The following is a 19,562-nucleotide window of genomic DNA, read 5'->3' on the forward strand; positions in this document are numbered from 1 at the left end:
TTCCTGGATGCGTTATTCTCTGTATCAACAGGAGTAATCCTGGAGAAGCAGAAAAGCCACGGTGTTTCTTTCATAAGAGAGCAACCCGGCCACTGTTTTACCCACCTACCTCACAACGGCAAATTAATTCCAGAAGGTTAGCTCATGTCCACACAAAACCAGTGATGGTACCAAACAGTAATTGCAGCCCGCCTCTGTCAGACAGATCACAGAAAATGAGCTGGGCACAAGTGCTGTGCAACACAGGCAGGACACAGGCTTTGCCAGCACAGCCAGCTCGGCGAAGAATTTCCCCGGGTTTTCTTTCCATGGTTTCAAGCGCTACCAAACGGTGTTTACTCCAAAGAAGCATTCCTCTCTGAGATACCAGACGCTGCCTGTGCAATGCACAGCAGCCACATTGCCTTCAGTTCCACTCAAAAACATCTGAATGCCTGCCAGATGGCGAGTGGAGGAAATAATGTCTACGCACACACGTGTACGTGGGCCTTCTCCTCAGATGGTGTGAATCTGTGACACTGGAATCATGATACCCGATGATACGATGTGTTAAACAGTTTTTTTAAAAGAGTTTTAAAGAAACTCAAGCAGAATGAAAATACTGAATTACCTCACTGTCAGATAAAAAAAAAATAAAAAAAAAAAAATCCGTAAGCCTTAGAAGATAAACAAAATTCTGCATCTAACACAAAAAATAATTTTTAAGAGCAATTCACTTTGTTCTTCAAGGAGATTTTTCACCCTGGGCTTGTGCTCACTTTTGAAAAAGAGGCTGACCTGAGCATTTTTTTATTTATTTAAAACATAACACTCAACCCAAAGCCATTTCTTTTTGTTTGGCTCTTTCTTTCTCCGTATTAATTTCAATTCAATCAACGAGGCAGTTGCATAACTGTTGTTTATAATTGCTGTCACGTCAACGCTGAAACTGATCGCTGCAACACTGAAGTTATATAAAAGGTTTTGTTAGGATTTTTATTATTTTTCTCATTTAAATTGTGAGAAGATGAAGTTCTACCCTGGAGAGATGTTTTGGTTTTCTGAGTTCTGTTGCCTATTAGTCCTGTGCTTTGGTGTCTTTTCTCTCCAGTTTTCCTCTACACAGTGCAAGGGCCTGTTTAGGCACATGAACTCTCCAAAACCAGTTCTGTCCACTCCGTTAACATACAGGCTATAAACTACACTGGGCTGAGTCAGAGAAGCAGCTGGCAAGAGTAAAGTTCACAAAATAGGTAAGCTCTTAAGGAGCGATTTAAACACATTTCTGGAAAGGCAGACTACTGAAATGCTTAAATGGGCTGGGATTGTAATTTGCCTTGCTCTTCTGAAGCCCGTGGACTGTTACCCTTCTGTGATGTAGTATCAAGCCCTGAGGGATCACTTCTCCTTGCGAGTCAAAATGTCCACTTACACACACAAAAATGATCCTGGAATCGAGAGCCATCTCCTCCACCAGCCCACAAACACATCATGGCTTCCATGCTCCTCTCCCACCACTTCTGGTTATTCCCCTTTGACTCAGAGGTGTACTCACCTGGGAGACTTCTCCCCCGACTCCAAAGAATTCGGATGATCCATTTTCCCGTTAGTGTTCTGTCTTTCTAGAGACATGAATGCCAGGGCCACACTCACAGCTATCTTGGGCCCAAGGTAGTTTGAAAGCTGTACTGTACTGCAAACATAAATGCTTTAAGCCAACAAATAATTAAGGACCGTACGTTGTTTTGGCGTAAATGAATACTGCCCATACTTATTCGATGTTCCTTCACACTTAACAGCAATCTGTTTGTAGCTGACATTGTTTTTTCTTAGAAATAGTCTGGAAAACGTCAGAGTCTATGCAGAGAAAAAACTAAAGAGAAAAATATACTCAAGTACCATCAACAATCTCCCCACACACACACACCAAAAAACTCCCTCTCGAGACCACAAAATTTATCCGCTTCCTTACAATTAATGTCTTGTTTGTAAGTCCTGACTCCCTGCAGAGGAGAAGCTTGTTTAGAGATGAGCACAGGGTTGCAGAAAACTATGCCTCTCCTTTCCCCTCCAAACTCAAGAGAAATTTGTATGGGCTAACAGAAGAGCGAAGCAAGGCTCTTGCTGGAGGTTTAACCGAGTAACCTGTTTCATCTGATGAGAATTAACCAAAAAAAAAAAAAGACATTAATACCAGCTATTTCTGTAGGGAAGCAGCAAGGAAAGAGTTGGTCAATCGATGTTTTTGTATGGTCACTGTTCAAAATTCCTTCTGAATGAGCACATGCAGATTGTGTATGTGTGTGCGCGCGAGTGCGTGTGTAGGGGAACAAGCAGTACTTTGTGAGAAAAAACTGTTATCTTCTAAACGATTGGAGTATTACAAAACACAGGGTCTGAGCATCTAGCTTTATTCAGGCATACAGAAGACTGGGAATGCAGTTTAGCTGGATGCAGAGTCAAAGATACTCCCACATAAATCCGATCAGTTGTATTTGAAACGGAGGGCGGTGTCTAAGAGTCAGCAGCAGTGGCCCAGCCACACAAATTAACACACATTTGAGCCAAGCACCTCTCTTACGTTGAGGTCCTTAACTTCAAAATTTGGATAGAAGAGTTCAGATTTCAGAGGCAAAGGTTCAAGTGAGACACACAAATAGATGTGTCGTGAGTTGCTCTCTAATCTTCACTGGGAGACCTTGTGGCTGAGACAAAGGCAACTCACGATCAAAGGCAATTAACTCAAGCCTTTAGCGTGGTTTTCAAACACGTTTTTCACTCTGTGTGTCTGTGGCCTATTCCCAAAGGATTTCTGAAAGGCAACTAAGAAAATCAGGGCTGCTACCCATAAGTGTAAATCTGCTATTCCAGAGCGCGTGTCTCCTCTGAAAAAAGTGTTAACAGATCCCCAAAATCAGAATGACTGAAACCCACATGTCTCTGAGCGGTAACCGAGGCTCTAACATGTACACACTTACCCCTGCTCTGCTTGCTCATGGTCTCACAGCAATCTCTGCTCTAAGAATGGTGATGACAGAGTTACGCGCGGTACTCTGGAGACGCAGCATGCACAAGCAGCTTGTGAAAAGCGCTTGATGCATAATCCAAGTCAGGTTTCTCTTAGCAGCTTCGTTTTCACCAGGATACCACATACGTAGGAACGGTGCAGGAAGCCCCGCGAGAACTCTGTTCCCTGCTCTACTACATTCTCGGTAGCTATGAGTTCAATCTCAGCCGCTCTCCTCTGCGCAAAAGAAACAGTACTTCATTACTGGCAGGAATGAAATGCTTAAACGCTCTGAGGAAGCCACAGGAAAACTTCAATAGCGTACGCTGGCTTTGGTAAGGATGTCTAAAAGATGTTTCACACTGAACCTAAACATATGGCCGCGCTTTGGAAAAATCTGCTCGAGTCCCAAGTCTGAACCTCGATATCCCTCAAAGGTATGCGTTTTAGCAGTCCTGCCTTGGCTTTACGATAGTATATGCTCATATACAGCCATCGGGGCTTTAGATTTGTAACGGTCTGCTAAGCATCACTGCCTATCCCTAACTGGGTCTGTCTGTCTTCAAAGCAGCAAAATTCCTGCTTTTATGGGAGACCAACAGATTCAGAGCTTTTACATCTCAGACTTCCCTCCAAAGCCTTCACCAGCTATGTTCCCTCCTCCAATTATGCTTCTGATGAAAGACTTCTGTCCCTACGCAAGGGCCTCAGGAAGATGAGAACTCGGCATGAGAAACTCTCAACCCCCACTCTCCAAGGTTCGCTGTGGCTGCTTACTCTGCGCCATGGAATACTTTTCCATTTTCCTGTCAGATGCTGAACACAATCTGACCGCTAGCGTATTAATCATGCCAGCCTGCTTGTTTTCATACAGGCTACCGGGCAGAGTTATTATCATTTCAGCCAAGCAGTTACAAAACTTCCATTTTCCTACCTGTGCCCTAGCTACGTGTTGATCCAGTCAGCATTCCAGCTCCGTCAGACAGGTGGGTCTGTAGGAGGTAAATTAATTTAATTGCAAGGGGTGCCAGAAACAGCAGACGTGTATTTTAAGTCCCATGACTCTAGGCTGTTTCATGACTAGCTTGAAGCTCACAGCTGCGATCACGATGACTCTGTCTACTGTCCTTTTTAAACATCTTCTGCTTTGTCTAATTTGATTAGGCTCATTCTTGGCTGGCTTTCCATCAATAAAACCCCGTTCAAAAGATGGCCCCACCGCTTTTGCAGAATACAGCCTAAAAGAGAACATTAACAAAAGGAAATGTAATATACAATGGAAAATTAAACAGAAATGTGTACTTTATTCTTAATACTCTTTACTCATGTAACTTCTCCAATCATTTATTAACATATATTTTGTTTTAAACTACCTTCCTCCCAATGACAGCTTCAGCAACTGTGAGTTCTCCTCATACTCAACTATTTTGAGACTAATTGTAAGCAAAAGTTATAAGAGAATGTAGCTCTAGCAACAGAGTTGCACCTTCTTCCACAAGGTCAAAGCTAGTCTTTTGTACTAGAACACAAACTCTGGTATAGTTAAATAATGACACAAAGCAAAGATATACTCCATAAAACATTAATATTTTAATGAAAAATCTTAGCTTCATGTTTCTATCCAAAGACACTCAAAACTAGTTTTTCTCCCCCCTTAATTTTGACCTATAATGGGACCAGTTTGGAGATTCTTTTTTTTTTTGTATTTTAGAACATTTTTTTTTAAAGATTAAACAACCAGGCTAGCAAAAAGGTACCCAATACATACTTTTCTTATATCAAACAAGCTAGTATTTCAATACAATGTAACTATACAGAATATATACATTACACGTATGATCACAAAGCAAACACTACAGGCTCAGAACAGATTTGAAAAAACATGATATTCACATTGATTACAATAACTCTAAAAATGATTGTAACGTTGAAACGGCACTTAGTTTACAAAAAAAGTCACAAAAATATATATAGCCACCAAGAACTATGGTTCCTGAAAAATACTAATAGCCAGATAGTATTATATAAAATGTGAAGTGTATTTAAACATCGTATACATTAAAAAACAAAACCAAAACCAAAAAACAATTCTGTTAAGTCAATAAACATGCCAAGTAATCTAGCTGTGGCCAGCATCAACAAGAGAAGCTGTACTGTGGATGAGATGACGACTGGATATACGGCTGGTGACCGGAGACTGGCACAGTTAAGGGGGTTTCACTGTTACTAAAATGCACAAAGAAGCCCAACAATAATTTAATTCACATTTTTTCCTCCAGCTTACTCTTTTCCCTCTTCGGGGTTTCACCATAGGGCAGCACCTAGAGCGAAGGCACTGCAGGAACAGGGCAAAGAAGCTGTCCAAGAACTTGGTGTAGCCAGGGCTGTAAGTCAGAATATCAAAAGCATGCATCAGCTAAACGAATGGTTAAACAAAATCACTCCTCTGGGGACTTCAGCAACCCTCAGGAAGACTGTACGTACAGCTGTCACACAGGCTGGCAGCACCAGGAACTGATTCGGCTTTTTTTTTTTTTAAGTGCAACCAGATTTGTAGTTGAGACCTGTGGGACACTGAATTACTGTGATAGCACACATTGAGTTAACAAAAACCCAGAGCAGTAAGTACTGTTGCATTAAAAAAATTCACATTTGTTTTTTTTTTTTATGGTACATTTCCTCAAATACTTTGAACCGACTCTGTTTACTAGGGACCTCTGATGTGGCTGAGGCACCGTCCGGCCTTGAACCTTCTTATCTGTCATCAAGATGCTATGGAATTTACTATGTCCATAATTGGAGATGAGAACCCTCCAAAACCGGGTTTCACCTTGTAAGCAAAACTCGAACTTAATCGATCGGAATGAAAATTAGCTATTTTCCATATTCTGATGGTGTGGAAGTTGCAAATGGATGTAGGAGCGACAGGTGCTCCCACATCTGCATTTTCTCCATCCCTGCAGGGTGCACAAAGCTCCCGTTCTATTTGCATATAAAATGCTTCATGGTTTGTCTCAGAGAGAGACTGGCAATAGTCTCAGTGCTCTTGCATCCTGGGGCTGGAGGGGAAAGCCAGCAACCAAGAAGCGACTGAAGCCCTCATATAAAAACTTGAAACTATAGCTTAAAAACAATAAAATTTTATCCCGTAAGGGATATATAGGGATCATAGTCTTATAAAATATATTTTACTGCATTGGCAGCTATTACTTTTTAAAAAAGTTTAAATTCACACCTTTTAGACTCAAGATACATGTGAACCCAGAACCATTTTCAATAACCTAGTCTACTAATCTCTCAGTATGAGAGACTTGACCATAGTATCTGCGAGCCTGACAACTGAACTCAAACTGTAGTAAGACAGACAAATCATCAGGAGCACACATCTTTTTTCACGTGGTGTAAGAACAGTGACAAGCAGTTCTGACGGGGAGCTTCATTTGCTAAATGTGTAGGCATCCCCATGGATTTCCAGGGGCGTTGTGCTATGCATCTGCATCAAAAAACAAAACAAACCCTTACAACTTGGCCAAATCTCCCGCACAGCTGAAACATCACTTCTTTTTCTTCCACTCTCTGCAGGGAAATAGAAAGCTGCTGATTTTTTTTTTTTTTTCCCCTCTCCCAAAACACCATATTAAATCAGGAAAAAACCCTATCCTTTCCTTTCCCATTGTTCCCATCAGATGTACTGCTCTACACAATATGCAAGGAGTAAAGACCCTGCACAGACTTCAAGAATCCGGGTCCCTGGCATACGGCAGAACCTTGCTAGTTCTGTGGTAGTGAAGGCACTCTGCTTGCAAAATAGATGGGCAAGGAAAGGATTTTCCACTGAGTCCAGAGATTGGTGCCACATGGGAGAAGGATATGCAAAAGCAAGGCATAAATCACTTTGTGAATGAATCTGGAGACTACTCATCGGCAAAGAAACTGCTGCAATGGGTCATACGTGTAAGCCTTTTGGAAGAAATTCTAAACAACTCATACGGGCTACAAAGATGACGAAAGGTCCAGAGCATCTGCCATCCAGGCTGAGAGTGATCACGCTGTTCTGCTTGGGGGATCTTATGGACGTGTAGAACTGGATAGAAGGGGGCAAAGAAGATGGAGCCAGGACTTTCTCACTGGGCACAAACTGCAATACAAGAAATCTTAAACATACTAAAAGCTTTTTTATGGTGAGGGTGGTCAAACACTGGAAGAGGTTTCCCAGAGAAGCTGGGGAGTGCCCATCTTTGCAGATATTCCAAACCTGACTGGACTGAGCAGCCTGTTCTCACTGACTCTGCTCTCAGCTTGGGGGTTGAACTAGATCACCTCCAGAGTCCCTTCCAATCTCAACTAATCTGTGATCCCTGTCAAGCAGAAATACAAATGCTTACATTATTTCTTTTATATATTTTAATATTTGCATATGCAAATGCTGATAGGGGGTGGGGGGAAGTGTAGGCCGGGAAGAAAAAAAAGAGAAAAAAAAAGAAAATGCAGTCCAGAGTTCAAAACCTTCTCATAACGTATTGAAAGAAACATATGCTTTAGGTTTAGTCTCAAGTGTAGTTTAAGGCAAGTTTCTTCTAGCTTAGTTAGATATCTAACTCACACAATTTGGAATCTAAGCATACTAGCAACAGAGATTGTTTTGTCTATGTTTTTACATCTCTCCTGTGAAGAACATCAGTATTTCAAAGAACTGAATGCTTCCAACAAGTTAGGAAGGAGAAGTAAAACAATATTTGTATTTAATCTGTGTTCACTTCTGTGGAGAAGAGAGATATTAACAAGAAACAATTACAAACAGGAAAATTAACAGGTAAACCCAACCCTAAAACAAACAAACAAACAAAAATCCTCTAGAACTCTATTGTTCCTGCAGTTGAATCAGACTGTAAAGTGAGAACTAAATTAAGATGCTACACAGAGATTACAGGCTTGAAAAGATAATGTGTAACACAGTGCAATGAACAACGAAACCCATGACTTGCCCTGCACCAAGGTGTTAACAGTTAATGATACTCATTTCTTTTCAAGGAAGAACAGATTAGAGCTACACAGTCTTCTAAACTTTTTTTCCCCTTCTCTTTGGTATTCAGAAAGCAGTTTGCCTTCTGACACAAAATTTTAAAGTCTTAAAAATCCAATACCCAGATATGTCTATTTTGTATTTGCACGCCTCCTCGCTGATAAACTGCTTAGCAAAATACCTAATGGGTGAAAATTATCAGATTCTGACCAAAGATTACGCCCATCTATATCTGACCACCTTCGATTATTTCATCTGTACAGTCTAGAAATGTGTTTCTATGTGAAGCACTTTTTACTGCACGAATCACCAAGGATTCTCATATACCTGCAAAGTGGACTAACACTAATCAGAAAAAAAAAAAAAATATTATGTATTTGAGTTCACTGTCATAGCCCTATAATTCAGGATAAAACTCAGCAAAAGGCATTGTTTTGTCTCATTGGCTTCTCAGTTACAGAAATCAGAAGTGGAAGAGAGCTGGTCTTTAAATTCAGCCCATCGACGGACACTGGACTAATTCACAGTACAGCATCCCAAAAGAAGAATTTCTCCTTCGAGCCCTTTTAAGACGACTTACAAAGGTAGACATACAAGACTGAATTGTAGCAGAGAACTTCTTTGCAGCATGTTCCTAAAACACCCTTTGGACCTGGTGGAGAAACTTCACTCCAGTAACTTGGAAAGGACTTAAATCCCACTGGTTTTGCTCTATTTAACTAAAATATGTGGGTTTTACCTAAAACACGGCAGAGAAAAATTGTTAAAGTCACTGAAACTCTTTAAACTCCTTCCAAAGGGCAATAAACTTTTTTCCTTACAAAAGTTGGCTATTAGTAGAAATAACGCAGACCTAGAGAGTACCAGAGCTGCCTAAGCTAACTGAATACAAATTGATCTTGCGATAAAATACGGCTCTTGTGTCTTCTGTTTCTTCAGGAGCAACCTGTCTCTATTGGTTTCATTTCCTCCTCGTGTTTGCGTAGAACAAATCCAGACAGAAAACAATTTAAAAAATACAAGATTCAAAACTAAGGGAGTATACCATGCCTTTGGAATACTAAGATCAAGTAATACCTACTCGCTCAGCATGTCATCTGTAGGCGATAGGCATTTGGCATCAAACACTGAGTTAACTTCAGAAGCAACAAGAAAAATCACTAACCTCCTAATTTATTTCCTAGTTCAGATTTCAAAGCAGTACTATAACCCAAACAGCCTCGACAAAACAGGACTCACTGCTCTGAAAATCCCACACCCTAAATTTGTAGCTTTTTCTAAATATGGAAAAATGAAATTGCAAATCTCTCAATTTATTGCTTACTTGAGCTGTGTATGTAGCTGGAGTAATGGCCTTTAATAAACCGAGTTGGCAAGGATTTAAACTGTTTTGAAACAGGAACAATTCATCATTGCTATATAGGCTTTTTGTAAACAACCCCCTATTGGGTTAGAAAGTTGGCCGCTAAAGAGAATAAATTGCTTGTTTTGTCCAAAACAGACTAATAAAAATCTCAGAAACTATACATGCATATGTATAAATAAAAAAATGTGCAATAATGCACAAAAGAGCTCATTTTTTCCCATCTGTAAACTCCCTCTAGCTAGCTTTTGGAGATTAGTAAAAATACAGTATATATGATAGGGGGAAGTGACCGGAACTGCAAACAATCTGGCCACGATTTAAGCATTCCACTTTGAGAAAACCCTCATTTTCATATGTGGTTCCCCTCCTACAGAAAGATACAGTCATGAGATATTTGTCAGGCTTGCACTGATATATACTTTTCTATCATCCTCAATTCATTATGCACCAGTAGACTTTTCCTGACCATAGTATTTCCACATTTAACCTTAAATGGGCAAATCTAGACAGGCTATTTGATCAAGCAGTTTCTAAAAGGACTGGAATACAAGAAGTAGGAATACCTGGCATGACATCACTTGGTTTGTCAAAACTGATTCATCTGAGATGAAAAGGGACAATGTGTTTTTAAAAAGCTCGTGACTGTTAGTTTCAAAAATGCTTACCATCTCCACGAAAAGGGCTACAGTAAGCGCTTTGAAAAACAGCAGGCACAGAGATAGGAAGTGTCATTTTTTTTTATGCAGAAGATTAAAGCATCCACTCAAAACTAGTCAAAACTGTTCAATAACGATTTCCAATGCATCCTTTTGTTTGTCATTTTAAAAAGGTTTCCTCTGATTTCTTTCCCTTAACCAGAGGGTCTGCAGAAGCAAGAGAAACTTAATGAGCTGCTCTAACTGGAAGAAGAAATAGTTTAAGTGATCTGAATCAGTTGTTCTTCTTTAGAAGTGTATCACAGCTTCCATGATGTTCTGACAAGATCTTTTTGTGCATTCAGTCTTAAATATTTTCACAGAAGTGATCATTCAGTCATGAAAAATAATGTAACATCTGTTGCAGTTTTCTGTTTAAAGCGTAGCTTACAAAGTAAAAAGGGAAAATCTCCCCACTTTTTAAAAAAATTAAATTAAATGTACAGGACCAAACACAGGCACTTTCCAAAGAACAAAAATGAAACCAAACCATGAATTATTCAATAGTAATAGATGACAGCTCCGGTTTCGGAGGGTCACCTGCGGCTGCCTCAGCAGTGGCGTTAGTCTTTGGCTGCTCTGGCACATCTTCTTCCTTCTCTGCCAACCCACCCAGAGACCCCAAGGGGAAAGTGCTTTCACAATTCTGTGTTGACGACACCTGTGAAATGACAGGCATTTGGACAGAAGAGTTGCTTTCAAAGCCATGCTCCCCTAGCTCATACTGCCCGAGGGTCTCTTCTTGTTCCTGGTTTAAGTAGTCCGGTACTAGGAAGTCACTAGAAGAGGGGCAAAGGACAGAAGAGAAATGTCATTTCTCACACAAACATTAGTGTTATCAGTTGCTCTGTATCAGTTACATCACACAAGCTACATACTGCATTGCACGGAGAACAAAGATATTCACTTCACATTACTCTAAGATCATCACAGTGACAAACTTCACCGAGCACTATAACCTGGTTCGCATTTAAGCACACAGAGAATTTATTCAAAAGCATCCATTTTGCACTGTTGTGAATCCATATCTCCTACTCAGTAACTTCTTATTATTTAGATTGTATCACCTTGATGAGAATGAAAGTTAATGTCTGGAACATCATATGGCACTGAAACCCTCACTGGAAAAAGGGAGCACTCAACCTTTAAAAATAGAACCAAAAATGAGTTCAGCACTGGCAAAGATGTGGGCCTTTTCCACCACCCAAGAAACTGGAGCAGCACTCCTCTCAGTGTGGACAGGCTGTAAACAGAAGTGTGAGGTGAGGAAGCAAGGGTTCTGCTGAGAGCACGAGGAGGCTGCCAATGACAGCGGTGTTTTGTGATGTTCACACGTATCACACTACTGCAAAAAAGAACGGGATTGCATTTCCTTCCTGGACAACAGTTCTGTAACTTACTCTTACCAACTGATGGCTGAGTGTACCCAAAGAAAATCTACCAAATACTACTCTCCAGTAGTATTTTCAGCACATGAGCACATAGGAAAAATAAAATTTCTTTGCAAATTTTCAGCACCAGGCATGTAAATTTGTACTTGAAGCAAGTGTCTCTGTGTGTGTATATATATATATATACGTCCTTCTAACAATCCATTTAAAAGCAGTCCTTTGCTTAAATGACAGCAGCATTCACTGCTTCAAATCCAAATTCACAATCAACTATGCTAAGCCTAGTGTTTGTAAATTCAAACTAAAGGAAGGCCTACAAACAACTAAAATCACATACTTTAATTTGACGACAGCAGTAAAGTGTTTACCACAATCATGGCATCATCCCTTAGAGTCTTCACTCTAGTTTTGGCCCAAGCACTAAGAACAAGAACTGCACAAACCCACAGACACAAAGCACTTATACTTCTAGACAATATTCTGTTGGGAAAACAGTGACTGGATTTCCTGGTTTCTTTTGCAAATTTTTCATCCTATATCACTTCTGAGATAACCAAATAGAACAAAATGCTGAAATGTTCTGTAGGGGAAAAAGCATAAGGTCTAGAAATCACGAGAGATGGTATGGTAGATGCTGTAACTTTTAAAATACATTTCTTTTGCATTGCTGAGGACAGATGACTTATGCAAACCAAGCTGCACCTTCTCTATAGATTTTAGAGCTGTGAGATCTATCTTCCTCCAATTTCCCTCATCCACTTCTGTATTTTTCCATCTCAGATTCCAACGGTTACAAACATTTATTTCAATATGAGAATACAGTGCTTGTCTCATGCCTCAGAACGCTTTTAACAGTCTTTCGTGAAGTGCATTTGTGAGATCTGCCAAGTCTTTTGTGCCCTGATAAACAAGAAATGTCCAACTGGCCCACACCCTTACTATTTCAAATCCTATTAGTCTGATCATTTGGTAATATGTTACCTAGAAAATGAAAAAAGAGAAAGTATGGAGGCATGCAATCCTTCCACAATATTCACCATCAAGCAAGCACTTAAAATGAAGGAATAAGTCTAGTCCCTATGTAAGTGAACAGGCTACGTATGAGATTTTGAATAGCAAGTCATTTACAGAACTCCACAGATACTACAGCACAGAACACTGTGGCTTAGCACCATTAGCCTGTCCATAGATAACACGGAAAAGAGAAATTAAGTAGCCCAGAAGCAGCTTCTGCATATCACTCGATCCTTCAGTGCCCTCCTATATAGCTTATATGCTGTAAGACAGATCAGATATAACAGATAGTGGCGCAAGAATAAATTTGACTGGAATTAGCTGGCAACCTGATGAGAGGCACAGCAGGCTGCCCTGCAAGCAGGAAAAGATGATTTAATAAAAAAAAAAAAAAAAAAAAAAAAAGGCAAAAAAAAAAAAAAGCAAGTTTCCCTGTTAGGTTTTTGCTGTGCACCTCACCTGCTCTGGAAGTAGTTTGCTAGCTCTGACGCTTCATGGTTCAAGCTCCTCAGGTGAACGATTAAATTTCCAGAGTTGGTGAACATGGCGCCACATGTTTTGCACTCGTAAATCCGAGGCTTGCGGATAATGTGCCGGGAAACCCGCATGTGGTGTTTATATTCCCCGAAGGAAGTGAAAGTGGCACTACATATCTGGCACCGGAAACAGCGTTTACCTTCGTGCTTCAGGCGATGCATCTTTAGCGAGTAAGCTCGGGTGAACTTTTTCCCACAGCGGTCACACTGAAATGGTTTAATGCCTGCGGAAGAGAGAGAAAAAAAAAAAAAAAAAACACGTTCACCTTTTGTAATGAGAGGTCACTGGCAAAATCCTTCCAGATTTCTAACAGCAAAAGGACAGCAGCTGTGGCCAGTCACAGTGAAGCGCTGTTTTAGGAAGAAATTCTCTGGTTAACTTGAAAATGGCAGAAACAATTAGAACAGAGCTACGCTTTCTCAGAACCGAGTGCTATTAGATTTCATAACAATGTGACCTGTCCGTAAGGCTTACATGTCATCTTCCCCAGGGTTTAAAACGAACATAAGCCTCCATGGGTTATACAATGGTTAAGATCCTGAGCCACAGCCAAAAAGTATCCGATGCAGCAGTCATCTCAAACCATCTTTGAACTCCTTTGATCTCGGGAGATTCTTGTGCCAGACTGGTTCCCAACAATGCAATTATCAGACTACCCTTAATTGCAATGTCTTTTTCTGGCTGCCTTTGGCCTCAGAGAATTGTTCTGGCAAGGGGGACTGTGTGCACAAGGATGCCCCTGTAATGCAGCAGGCATGGTGATAAAAGGGTGAAGTAGCAGCCTTTATATTGCGTGGGAACCTTTCTATACAAGAATCTTCAGCAACCTTGCGTGATAGACAGCTCTCCAAGACAGTTAAGGTTCATGCTTCTCATTTTTTTCTCATATTAATTTAGAAATTCTGTTACTAGCTCATTTCTCATTTCTTAGAGGCACTAATAAAACCCTAAAACATACAAGCTCTGCAACGTGTTGCAGCGGCTGAGATTACATAATCACACCGAAACAGAACTATTACAACATAAAAGACTGAATCACCAAAAAAGTTAAGATTTAATAAAAAGTCTGAACTCCAGAAAGTGTGGAAATCCAAACATGAGGCCAAGAATATGGAGCCCTATTCATAATAGGGCTGTCAAGGAATAAAAAAGGTTTTTTCAAAAGGCTGAATGTGCATCAGTCCAGGCTGTTAATTCCACCAGTCTTTCACTCTGCTTTCCTTACGTTCAAAGCGGGAGCTGAACTTTTAATTGGGGCTTTTATACAGAGAAAGCTGTAGTTAAGGTTACACTGAAACTCCTTGTTAAGCATGTGAAAACAAGTTAATATACTAGAATATTGTCTTGTGGAGCTAAAACTTTTCGTGCTTTCGTACTGTCCAAGGGCATCTATTTCCTCTGACAGCTTGAAGAAAATCTCTTCAGCCATTTTGCTTATGTGAAAACACTTTCAACATTTACAAGTTTTGAGGGTTTCTTTTGCATGCTAATTACTCTAAAACAGCTATGGAAATCTCTCCCAACTTTGCCCAGGGGTTTGCCAGTTGACAGGGCGGCCAGAGATGCTTTGCTGAAGCCTGTCTCTGTCTGCTGTCAGTTAAGAGTTTAGCAACTGGCTGGGGACACTTTCACACCTGATATGCCCACAAAGTTCGCTTTTTAAAGTATTAAACACATATTGTTATTGCTGGCCTAAACCCAGTATGATCATTTTGCTTGAAGGGATCTGACAAATAATTTCTGACAGTGAAAAAGTTACACCTTGACAATTGTGGTTGCTCTGCCCCAAGATGGTACAGCATCTGCGTGCAGGTAAGAGTCAAGCTCAAAGCAGATGCTAAACCATGAGGCTTAATGCTCAAGTGCAATAACTCTTTAAGATTCCTTTCATTCACCAGAATGTCAATGCTACTGCCAGATAATGCTGACAAGTCTTGGAAAACACCGACAGCAAAGACACTGGGAGTTGATGCTTAGGTGAGAAATCAAAATGAATGCAACAATTTGGGGATCGAGACTCAGAGGAGGCATTCACACAAACCTTTTGCTACCTGTACTATCTGTAGTAGCTAAATTGATTATCAAACCAATTCGGTTGTCCTGCAATCCCTCCAAAAATTCTGAGATCCAAAGGCATACAACATTCTCCAACGCAAGGACATAAGATAGACAATATTTTCTCATGGCTGCAAGTCTCCTCTAAAACACAGCAGACAATTACAACATGTAAGAGGAAGAATTTCAATCCACATCACTTCTTTAGTATAATAAAAAAGGCAAGTATACTTTGTTTCATCTCAAATCTTTATCGTGAAAATGACTTATTCTGATGAGTTTCAGGCAATCCGATTCTTTCAGTCCACACAAATGCTAATCATCCATGAGTAGAGCTATCAGTCAGATTTGATGTATCAAAACAAGCGTTCAGTGAGACATACCTCTACCCATTCTTTCTGAAATCAATTCTCAAGCACTTGGCAGGTGATTAAAAAAGAATTGCATTATTATATTTGCTGCACAGTGAGCAAACCTCGGTGAGTCTGTAAATTAGTAATTCTCAGAAACAGTAACGTTTCTTACCTGAGTGGATAAGCATGTGTTGTTTTAAGTTCTGAATGCGAGTGAACCGGACCCCACAGGTTGGACACTGAAAAGGTCTGTCTGGACCATTTGGGCTGGGTCTCTCTGTGCTGCTGGTAGAAGGAGCAATGTAGAGTTGGTAGGGATACTGAACGTTCTCCAAACTACAAAGAAAAAATTCACTGATTTACAAAGCAAGCGAGAGAAAAAAAAGCAAGCAGCCTTGTCCATGGAAATCTGAACCTTGTACACGTGGTTCATGGGTATGAGAAGAAGACGACGACTGGTGTTTTGTATTTCTGTTGAAATCTGTATTTATGCTGGAAATCCCTGCCTCTACAGCAATGCGTCTGACCTGCATCTGAAGTCTTACAGTCACTCACTTTGCACATCTGAACGAAACCAGAGAATAACCTCTGACTTCTGTTTCTTTGGGCAACAGGCCTGAGCACCAGCTGCAAACTGAACTTTATTTTCCAGGCATGGGCATTTTCTCAAGCGCATCGATGATTTACAATCAGCAAACAGCCCCTGAGGAAGAATTTAAAGAACTGAGCAAACTGGAAAGCAGAGGAGTATTTTGCAGCTTCAGTGATATTTACAAATGAAATTCAAGCTGATTCATTTTCATCTCAATCCAAGTTCAATGAACAAACATTAGTATCTATAATTACATATTTCTAAGTTTAAAATATTGATCTAATTAATCAATACTTGCTCCTTGTCTGATTCAATTGGCTCTTTGAGAATAGCTCAGGCGCTGTATTTTAAAAACAGCACACAGACTATAATAAAAGAACAATTTAACTTTCAAAGTCATTTATTTAAAACTGACTAATTGCTTCTACATAGCCTCTAGCTGCAAACTGTTCAAGGGAACTACAGTGTTATAATCCAAGTCCTCTGGCAAGGAACTTGCTTCGCTAAAGGGCACAGTAAAATAAAACAAAATCTGCTGGTACAAACATAGTAACAATAGGAGTTTGCACTTACCTGGGGTTTCCCTTTCCTGAGCAATAAGGTCTCTATTTTTTGTTGAAATAGACATTTCAGCTTGCTAACAGCCTGATGGCAGATCAGACGTCACTGGCAGCAGGGAACTGCTCTGACCCTGAATACTCCATGGCCAGAACAATGCAATTTTAGCTTTACTAAACTGTAAGGTCTAAAATGTATTCAGAAAAAAGTATCACGATGTCTCCTGTTGTACATAGTCAGAAAGTCTCCCTAACTGAACAAACCCTTTTGCTAGTCTGCTTTTATCTCGAGCCCAGATTGCTGGATTCAAGGTAAGGCTGAATTTGTGGACTTCTAACGTTCACAGGAATGAAACGTGAGCTTTGCACAAATACATTTTCCTACGGATCATACAGAAATCCACAGAGCAGATCAGCACAGGAGGTCAAGAACTAGGACCATCCCTTTAAAAGAAATATCTTGACTGTCTTTTTATCTACCCTGGAAATAGATATCAATACAACTGTGAGAACTGGGTACCTGAATTCGGAGTACAATGATGGGTCTTGGTGGCAAAAGCTACAGTTGTAAAATTTATCTGGAGAAAGCGAGCACCAGGTATCTCTCAAAACACACAAGATAAAAGAATTTCCTGCTGGAGTTTAGTATCAATCAATCTAACCCATAAGGATTTCTGGTCTCACATGGAACTGCAATACTATTTGCTCTAAGGAAGAAATTTTATTGTCCTTGACTTCTTTTTATACACAGTAGGGTCCCAGAGAGCCATGGAAAAGACAGATGCTGACAGACTTGTCGATCTTTGCTAAAAGGATTATTTGCAAAAGGGAAGCTACCAGCTCATATCCTGGGCCTGGCAGAATGTAGTTCACTGCCACTTCTGGGTCTAAAAAAGCCAGCTGATGGATCACCAAATGCACCTGCAGTAAATGAGGGCACTTTTAAACATAGATTATGATTTATCTAACCAAAATTCTGCCAGACTCTGGTACTCCTGTTCCTCCTTGTGAGTAGATCGCTAGGCAGAGAACTGATTTTACTCTATTCAGAATGTAGAAACACTAGTTTTGTCTCTGGAGTTGGTATGACCATGCGCTTTCCACTTTACCAATGAAAACTCCATTAATACAGACTAACAGACAGGTCTGCTATCCAAAAAAAAAAAAAAAAGGAAAAAAAGAAAAACATTACAAGAAAAGCATAAGGCATAAATGTCCAGCTGCCACAATAGCCTAATAATCAAATAATCAAACTGATTTAGGCTCAGGATGGACAGCTTGCCCCTCATCTGGTATTTGACAAATGTCATGCAGTCTGGCTAAGGGGCAAATCCCTTCAGAAAAGGTTTCCTTGAGCTCAGCTGACTGGAGAATTCACAATTAAAATTTTCACAGCCATGTGCCAACAGAAGTGACAGCTGCAATGCAGGGGTGATAAAGGGATGACTGGCTGGGCAGCAAGAACTCCTGCTCTTAGATGTACATATAGATCCACACATATGGTGTGCTCAGATAAGAATTAGATTTTGTTTTTTTCTGCGACAACATTTAACTTGCGTTATAGAGAACTTCATCTTCTGGTAACATGTTTCTTAGGTCCTTCCTCCCTCATTCCTGCATTAGGAGACTGAGAAGATGCAAAGGTGCATTGTGCTCCTACAGCTTTCTAGGGAGACACTCTAACTAGGGCAGAAATTAGGAAACACAGCTCTCCTTTTGTTTCCAGCTTTCTGAGGCTACCTCATCCCTAAAGCCTGTACTGATGCCAGCTTCTCCGCAACTGAAACAGAAAGGAGAAGTGCTACGGGGACAATCTCCCTAGAAAAAATTTAAAATAAAGTTTGATTTTTTCCTACATAAAAGCTTCATGATGAGAAAGGCTGGTTGAAGCTGATAAAATGGGAATCATGAGGCTCTCCAGCTACCAGTGACTGGCATGCTTTTTTCTATCCTTACACTGTAAGCAAGCTGAAACACCTATTGGTGACATAACTGTGGGCCTTAGCACAATGAAGAAATTACATTTGAAACACCATCATATTTTCTCTCCCCTGCTTCTTTCTCTCCATAGATACTTAATCTTTCATGACCTGCAATTTGTGATAAATGTGTCATTTAACAGTTGAGATTTGTCTAACATCTCAGATAATTTCTCTAACAGCTAGATAAAGAGATAGGTTTAAAATGCTTTCACTGTAATGCTAAAATATTCTGCTTGCAATTTTTTCTTTTTTTCACCAAGAGATATATACATATTTAACTATGTAGAACTAAACTCTGACAAATGTGAATGCCAAAATGCTCAGTGAGCCTAGAAATGTTCTTTATTTGTAAATACCAATTGTTTTAGAAAAGTGGAGGTTCTCATTATATTGGATCAGAGAGATCTTTTATAATTGAGCCTTTGCAACTCCTTTTTAAATGCAGCCACGAACTGATACAGAGACGAACTGTTAAACCAGCCAAGGCTGAATTACAGATCTATGTTAGAAAAGTCTATTACAAACCAAATGCAAAATATCAGAAAAAGAATATATCAGACTTTCACTGTGAAACAGTAGTTTTAATTCTTAGCAGATTCCTGTGTGTCTATTAAGCTAACAACAATTACATGTGACCTGTTATTTATGAAACACTGATTATGGAGGAGGACCAATTAACAATGCTAATTATTTAACAGAGAAACTCAAGAGGTAGGACATCTCAGATTTTGAACTATTTACGATTTTTTCCACAGTGGTCAGCATGTAATATTGGAAGACCTTTAGACGGACTAGTCTTCTGCTTTGTTTTATGAATAGAAATATAATATATACTTACGAAAAAAAATGCATTTGTCAATTTAAATTTGCACTGTCCACTCACAACTGATTTTGACATTTTGAGAATTTCTACTAATAAAGCAATGTACAGCCTGGACTTAAACTAAAGATGCATTAAAAAAAAAGAAACAAAAAAAATGAGGGAAATTTTCTCCATCTGAATGATTTATT

At 39.8% G+C, this 19,562-nt stretch overlaps 1 protein-coding gene across 7 annotated transcripts in view; it reads right to left on the bottom strand.

Annotated features, from left to right (window-relative positions):
* Positions 1-2,160: 2,160 nt before the first annotated feature.
* ZBTB44 (zinc finger and BTB domain containing 44) overlaps positions 2,161-19,562 on the bottom strand; it is a 44,247-nt gene continuing 26,845 nt past the window's right edge. The window contains exons 4-7 of one of the 7 annotated variants that reach the window (XR_006166045.1): positions 15,593-15,756; positions 12,935-13,235; positions 3,921-4,224; positions 2,161-3,223 (exon numbers count right to left, since the gene is read on the bottom strand). Coding sequence is in view for 6 of the 7 variants with exons in the window: in XM_042800488.1 (XP_042656422.1) it covers positions 10,567-10,849; positions 12,935-13,235; positions 15,593-15,756 (748 nt within the window). In the remaining variant the exon portion in view is untranslated. Of the gene's footprint in view, positions 3,224-3,920; positions 4,225-4,554; positions 10,850-12,934; positions 13,236-15,592; positions 15,757-15,975; positions 16,041-19,562 lie in introns of those variants that run through there. The other 6 variants (XM_032982264.2, XM_042800491.1, XM_042800490.1 and 3 more) reach the window with 6 other exon arrangements.

The sequence above is a fragment of the Tyto alba genome, unplaced genomic scaffold (assembly GCF_018691265.1).
Source record: "Tyto alba isolate M040663 unplaced genomic scaffold, T.alba_DEE_v4.0 Super-Scaffold_32, whole genome shotgun sequence".
NCBI lineage: Eukaryota > Metazoa > Chordata > Aves > Strigiformes > Tytonidae > Tyto > Tyto alba.